Raw genomic sequence first — 7,355 nt, forward strand, 5'->3', positions numbered from 1 at the left:
TAAACTCAGCAAAATAGTCTAAAAGAGTCCAGTAGTCCATAATAGTATTGGGTCTTCCGCTTGACTGGCAATGTCAGAAATTGTTGACCTGAGTCCCCTGCAGCTCAACATAACAGCATGGCTTTACTTCTTATACTTCATTTTTATACTTTTCTGCTGGATGGTTAAGACTTTGCTGCTGTTCTTGCAATAACCAGCCATCTCCTTGAAGAAGGGACTCAGCACAGGGACATGTAAGGCCTTGGTCCTGTCCGACCGATCCTTCTAGCTGTTGGTGGAAGGAGCAGAAATGCTCCTTCGGGAAGTGGGAAAAGAAATCATACTTTTTCACTTGTGAGCCAGCAGGATCTGGCTTTGTAGTTCAGGCTGGCCTCAAACTCACTATGTAGCCCAGCAGGCCTTGCAGTCACGGTGATCCTCCTGCCTCAGCCTCCTGAGGGTGGGGATTGCAGGTGTGCACCATCTGTGCTTAGAAGGACCTGGCAACTGTGTGGGTGCTGTGATGGTTCCTCGGCCTGAGGCCTCCCTGAGTCAGTGTGTTCGCCCTGGGTGGGCGGAGGCTTCTACAGTGGTGAGTGATCATTTCACTGCTCCCTGAAGACATGATTCTCTGCAAATTTCTCAAGGGAGGACAAGAAACACTACAGGGCTAGCTCCACCAGGGGCTCATCTCCACACAGCCCCGAGGAGAGTGGAACCCAGCTGTGGGACGTCGTCTGTGCCAGCCTGAGTCCAACGGCATGTCTCCCCACACCCCGCGCATGCACACGCGGAGCTTGAGGCTGGACCTCCACAGCAGGTTCCTTTCTGCCCCTGCTGGCCCCTCTCCCTTGCCACACAGCCACCTGCTTGTCACCTGATTTAACGTGGTGTGAGCTTTGTGAGTCCAGGACATGATCTGTCTTGAGTGAGAGCCTCAGCTTCAGTGACCAGCGCCTTGGCCCCTGAGGCCCTGGGTGGGATGGGTGAGAATCTCAGGCCACTGGGACCCCGCCAAGAGGCTTATCCCCACAGATGCTTATTCTCAGCATGCCAGAAGTCGCGGGTCCACAGTTGCAGGTTCCGAGCCTGCTGTGGCCTGCGTTCTGGTTGTGTCACTGCATGGCAGTAAGAGCAGAGCTCTCTGGGGTCCCTTTAGAGGGATACCAGTCCCCTTCATGCAGGTCTTGCCCTTAAGACCTCCTGCTTACCTTTTTGGTACCAAACCCCAGAAGGCGCCAGATGCTGAGCCATTAGCAGTGAATACAAAGGAGAATACAAAGGAGAAATGGTGCTGAGAAGATGGGCTTGACTCCTAGCCCAGAGCCAGAGGACTTGGAGTGCAGAGCAGGACGCAGTGCAGTGCGTGGAATTGGAAGTTTGCAATTCCCAGCAGGCCGCAGTCAGCCCCAGTCGCCAGCTCAATGTCTTTGCTTGGGTGTCCACAAAACAGGTCACGTGCATATTTCCAGACCCTGCACGCTACATTGCCGCTCAGCCCTACCCATGCGTTGCTCTAGCCTGTCCTCCTCCTGGCTTTTTGTACCTTGGGTTTCACCTCAACATCTCTCACTTGCTAAAGGCACCACTTCGGCTGATGAGGTCAGGTGTAAGGTCCACGCATAGTCCTCGTTCTGTTCTGTAACATTTGGTCCTGTTGCAGTCTACATTTATTTTGGTGAGCAGGCTGTACATAGCTCTCCCCCTGTGGGTCTGAGAGGGTATTAATAGCATAGGGAGACGCTCCCTCAGCCGACACCAACAGCAGCCTGCGTGAGTCAGGCAAAGCCAGGGGCTCCTCTGCTGACGCAGTCAGTTCATTTTAGCTTCAGCCGGAGAAATGTGCATTATTTGCCCTTGTTGGGGTCAGGCTTTCCCTCTGCGCCTGGATTGTTGGCTGGCGTTCCCTAGGTCTTCTTACATAAACTGTCCCTCATGTGTCTCCTGTGGTTTTTCAGTTGAAATGTGTATTCCTCAGCCAGGTAGGGTGGCGCATGCCTGTAATTCCAGCGCCTGGGAGGCTGAGGTACAGGGGTCTCTGAGTTCTGTGTCAGCCTGGGCTACAAGTTGAGTTCAGGGCCTAGCTGAACAACGAAGTGAGACCAAGGCCTGTCTCGCAGAAAGAAAAGTGTGTTCTTCAAAACGGAACGAGAAAGGGGGCCAGGGAGATGGCTCAGTAGGATAAGCGCTTGACTGACAAACGCAAGGATCTGAATTCAATCCCCGGTTCCACCAAAAAAAAAAAATGGAATGAGAACTGTGGCCCTTTGAAGCCACATGCATGCCTCATTTCCCTCTTTCTCTCATGCCTGCCCATTCTGCTAGGGCAGCTCTTTTCCCAGTGACTCCTATTTCTTGTTCTTTTTTGAAGTATTGGAGATCGACCCTAGGAGCACACTACTACTAAACCACCTCTCTACCCCTCTTTTCTTATGGAGTTAATACATGAGTATTCTTTTAATCTCTCAGTTGAAATTCCTAATAGGGTAAATATGGACCAATAACATCTACATAAACAAAACCTTTTGGGAGAGCTTTGAAAATTGTGAATTTTAATAACAAAGACATCGTTTTTAACAATCTAATACACTTGACTCAGTCCTGATTTTTAAAAAAATATTTCTAGCCCTGTGGGGCTAGGAAAAAAGCAGTCATATAGCTTTGTACAGAGCATCTATCAATGAACAGAAAACACACTTGAGTACATTTTGAAGATATTTAAAGGGAACCTCCGTGAGGTATTTTTCCTGCCAAATACATGTATCTTCTACTGATTAAATATGTAAAAGTTTTTTTTCTTAACTCATTTTTGATGCTTCAAGAGGTTTCGGGATCACAGAGTTAGGGAAACACTATGCACCCAAGTTCCCCGGAGCCCTGGATAAGGAGAAGATGGGGGAGCTTTTTTCCAGGGTGGAACTGAGCTGTGGAGGCTTGGGGCACTGAAAGTGGGTCCCCACTCTGGCCTCTCCTGTCTTCCCCGGGTCAGCATCATTGCCATGGAAACCATGTCTCAGCGCAAATCAACTGAGCAGGTTCTACCCCTTTTTCTTTTTTTTTAAATTTTGAAGCAAGGTCTGATTAAGTCACTCAGTTGCCCAGGTTGGGCTTGGGCTTGCCAATCTCCTGCTTCACCCGCCCAGAGGTTGGGATTTTAAGTGTGTGCCTCTAAGCCCGGTTCCCATTTTTCTTTTGAAGCACAGCCTTGCCAGTTTGTTCAGGCCAGCCTTGAACTTGTGATCCTCTTGCCTCAGCCTCTAGTGGATGCGCATTCTCCGTAACAGCTGTGGGGCTGTGCTGGAGAAAGGCTGCTTCTCACCCGTGAGTGCCAGGAGGTTGGGGGCCCTGTAACCAACCCTTCTCCCACAGGAGAGCATGTGGTACTCAGTCTGTGGCCTCCGTGAGACCACTGTGGCCCACAGGCCCTGCTGTGTGTTTGGAGCTCACACAGCCACCCCACCATGTTTCCCAGAAGCCACTTGGGTCCAACTGGATTCCTGTTGGTTTTCCCAGTAGAAGTAACTTTTTTGTGTTTGAGGACAGAGGGATTAAGACACAAGATGTTCCCTCGCTGTGTTTTCCTCTCCTCCGCTGCTCACTTCGTGTGTCCTGGAGAACGCAGCTTGGCAGGATTGCCTTTGTTTATTTTAAGAGGGGCTCTAGTGTAGGTGTCTGGGACCTCCTGACCTTATGTTCTGCACGCGGCCCTGCTGTGGCCAGGCCCGCTGCCCCTGCGGCTGGGGCACCCCCCCTTCCTTGAGGGCCCTCTGCCTGGGCTGTGTGCCCTGCTCCTGCTGGTGCCCTCGCCTTGTTCCCGGCCCCCATAGGATCTCAAGGGGAAGCGTTTGTCCCAGAGGAGAGGCAGTGGGCCGAAGTGGCCCTCGGCTCCAGGGCCAGGGCTGGCACTTCTCCCTTTCCTTGCTCTGTGCATTTTGGCCAGGGGCACACTCCGCACGTGCCTGTCGCTGCTACAGGGTTGGTGACACGGAGTAGTCCTCAGGTAATCAGCTGCCTGTCTGCTGCCCGTCGCCTCCTGGGCTTGGAGCTTATCCATTTCCATGTCATTGTCTCCCTTGGGTGTGTGAATGCCAGGAGGGCCCAGCGCAAAGGGGGTGAGGAGCGAGGGCTTGGGAGCCAGCCGGACCTGGATGCAGATTCTGGCTGGGCCATCTCCAGCTGCTCTAACCCTAGGCAGATTACTCCAAGTCTGTGTGCCTGGGTTTCCCTGTGTGTGCAATGGGGTCATACCACCACACCCCACTGAGCCCCTAAGTGGAAAATGTACCCAGCAGGCCTCACCTACGCCCCTCAGGGGTAGCCCGGCCTGTTTCCTGCACACTGCAGACACTTGCTTCAGCCTGCACCTGGTAGAGTTGTCCAGTCTTCAGCCTGTTTGATAGTCATGGGGTTTGTTGGATGCTACGCTGAAAGTGAAAAACAGCCCACGCATGGCTGTGCTTTCGCATGGTCCTGCAGGCAGGGACTGTCTGTGACACCTTCCTCCAGTGACTGCTGGACCGACTTGGAAAGATTCAGCAGAAACCTGCTGTGTCACAAGCGGCTCCTGCTGACAGTGAGGCTGCTGTTCCACCAGTCCTGGCCCTTGGAAGGTGCTGAAGGTCTTGCTGGAGCCAGAGACTTGGAATGCTAGGTGCAGGCCCGATCTTGGGGAGGGCTTGCCCTGCCCCTTGCACGGATTTCCTGCCTTTTCCTTGCTTCCTGTTTTCCTTCCTTCACTCCCCTTCTCTTTGTTCTTCTTCCCTTCCCTTTCTCTCTCTTTCCCTCCTTCCCTCCCTTTTTTTTGAGACGTGGCCCTGCTGTATAGTTCAGGTTGGCTTCAAACTTGCAGCAGTCCTCCTGCCTCAGCCTCCCAAGTGCTGGGATTACAGGCATGGCCACCATCCTAGGCATGAACTTTTAAAAATTCATTCTTTAAAAAAAGTGCCTTTAATTCTGTGGAATTTGTTGTTGTTGTTGTGATTCTATTTAGTCTTTAAAAATTGTTACTGCCCTGTTTAAAATCATCACCCTTGCTGGGTTTGGTGGCACATGCCTGTGACCCCAGCAGTTGGGAGGCTGAGGTAGGATGGCTGCAAGTTCAAGGCCAGTCTGGGCAACGGAGTGAGTTCAAGGCCAGAACTATATAGCAAGACCTGTCTCAAAAAACCAAAACAGAAAAAAGAAAGTTACCACCCTTGAGAAAAATCAGATGTGTTCTCCCTCTCAACCTGTAGCAAGACCTCCTCCATTCCTAACTCTGAGGTCTGAGGCAAGAGGATCTCAAATTTGAGCCCAGGAAACTAGGATGAAGACCTTTACTCAAGAAAAGGCTGGTGATGTAGTTGTTGGCTCAATCCTTGGTACAAAATAAAAGCAAAAACACTTCACATCTCACTTAATGGGTCCTCAAGGCTATGTAGACAACCTATGTGGTTAGAATGAGTGTTTGGGGAGACGTTAGCCCCTCCAGCTAGGTCTTTTTCAGCATAAAGTAACAAAAATATTGTGGCTTCTCCCACTCTTTCAGGTCTGATGTGCTGACATGGCTTCCAGCCTCCATGCTGTTTGTGGGCATAATCTATGCTGGGTCCAGGGCCTTGTCCAGACTGGTAAGTGTTAGGGGTTGGTCGGCCCCTCCCTCTTCTTCCCTTTCCTCATTTAACTCCATGCTCCTGGGACCAGTGAATGAATGACAGGCAAAGTATCAGCTTTGTTACTTGTTAAACTGGCTGCCAGCGAGTCTTGGGCCAGCATAGGATGTTCCCTGTACTTCTATGCAATTGAGGATAAGGAGGAACCTAGGCAGGGTCATGTGCCAGTTAATCTCAGTGGTCACCTTGATTCAATTAAGAGGCTCCTGGCCAGATGCTGGACCATGGGGCACCACGCACACCACTGATGTCCATAGCTGAATATGCTTTAAGATGTTAGCTGAAGTGACGGAAGGTCACGGGCACCATCTCTGGGTGGGCGACATAACTGGCTGGTGTCTTCCTGTGCTTGGCTTCCTCGCTGCCAGGAGGTGCACAGCTTTGCTCTCCAGTGCCAGTCTGCCCTGATGTTCCTGCTCTGGAGCTGGCTGACTGTGGACGGAGCCATCTGCAGCAGTAAGCCAGATGAACCATTGCCTCCTTAAAGTTGTGGCTAATGTGTATTTGATCCGAGCCATGCGGAAGCTAATCAGTGTAGGCAGCTTGTCTCACAAGCCAAGGAGAAGCAGGAGAGAGAGCAGTGGCACTTAGGAGCTTGCCGGGACAGGTCTTGCTTGGCTGGCCTCCCCTGACTCCAGGAAGCCAGCTGCCTTCCTCTCTGCAGGTAAGCACAGGGCCAAGGGAGGGGCCAGCCTGCTCCTTCCCCTGCCCATTGGTGACATGGCCAGTGGGTGCTGGTCTCAGAGCTGATACTCAGCGCAGGGGGCTGCTGTGGAGTAAGTCGTCCTGTCTTCCCTCTTCCTGTCCCTAGGCCTGAGCTTCTTCAGTATAGGGACTGAAGAACAAAGCAGCTTCCAGGTAATGTTGGTTAGGATTTCAAACATTGTTGCTTTGCCATCAAAGAGAATCTGTTCAAACCACCTGTGCTGGAAGCTGGCCTTCTTTCTTTCTCATACCCTGGCTGTGAACTGGTTCTTATCTCTCAGAAAATGTTCTGTGTTCTGACTTTTGCAAAAATGCAGAACTTGCAAAATAATCCCATCTGTTTCTAGTGTCTGTGTTATGTTAGTCCCTGAGATCCCAGATACAAAAACAGTACAAACAAACAAAACCCACCTAACTGCTAACAGTGTTACGGTTTCAACAACTCCAGGGTTGCAAAATAGCAGTCAGGAATGTGATTCCGCCAGGAAATCACTGTTTTCCTGTCATGATTCATACACTGGAGAGGTGGGACAAGTGCAGAGGGGAAGCTCGCCAGTGGGCTGGACGCTGACCCACGCTACTGCTGGGGCTCAGCTCCGCATCCAGCTTGCGCGGGCACACGGGCCCGGGCTTCTGGTCCATGGCCCCTTGGAATCCGATGCCACTCTTTGGCCTGCAAGGGGCATTTCTTCTCCAAAGCACAGTGTATAGGATTTGCCGAAACAAGGCGTTGTCAGAAGCTTCACTATTTCCTGTAGACTCTGGTTATTCTTTTTATTTATTTTTTGAGACAGGGTTTCCCGATGCAGTTGAGGCTGGCCTTGAACTCACTTTGTAGCCCAGGCTGGCCTTAAACTAGTATGATCCTCCTGCCTCAGCCTCCCTAGTGCTGGGACTACAGGTGTGGGCCACTGTGCCCAGTGAGGCTCTGGTTATGATGGGTGCCACAATTTTGAAGGTTTAATAAATAAGGTATTGTGCTGCTTCTTAGGTTTCCTGAGTGATTTCTTTTCTTTCTTT

The 7,355-nt window shown here is 51.3% G+C and overlaps 1 protein-coding gene across 1 annotated transcript in view; it reads left to right on the plus strand.

The window, feature by feature from the left end:
• The window catches only part of Tmem241 (transmembrane protein 241), a 125,747-nt gene that overhangs the window by 14,915 nt on the left and 103,477 nt on the right, over positions 1 to 7,355 (plus strand). Inside the window, exons 5-6 of the mRNA XM_023720394.1 lie at positions 5,507 to 5,588; positions 5,999 to 6,113. Of these exons, the coding sequence (XP_023576162.1) occupies positions 5,507 to 5,588; positions 5,999 to 6,113 (197 nt within the window). The remainder of the gene's footprint in view (positions 1 to 5,506; positions 5,589 to 5,998; positions 6,114 to 7,355) is intronic.

This window comes from Octodon degus, unplaced genomic scaffold, assembly GCF_000260255.1.
Source record: "Octodon degus isolate 3935 unplaced genomic scaffold, OctDeg1.0 scaffold00075, whole genome shotgun sequence".
Taxonomy (NCBI): Eukaryota; Metazoa; Chordata; class Mammalia; order Rodentia; family Octodontidae; genus Octodon; species Octodon degus.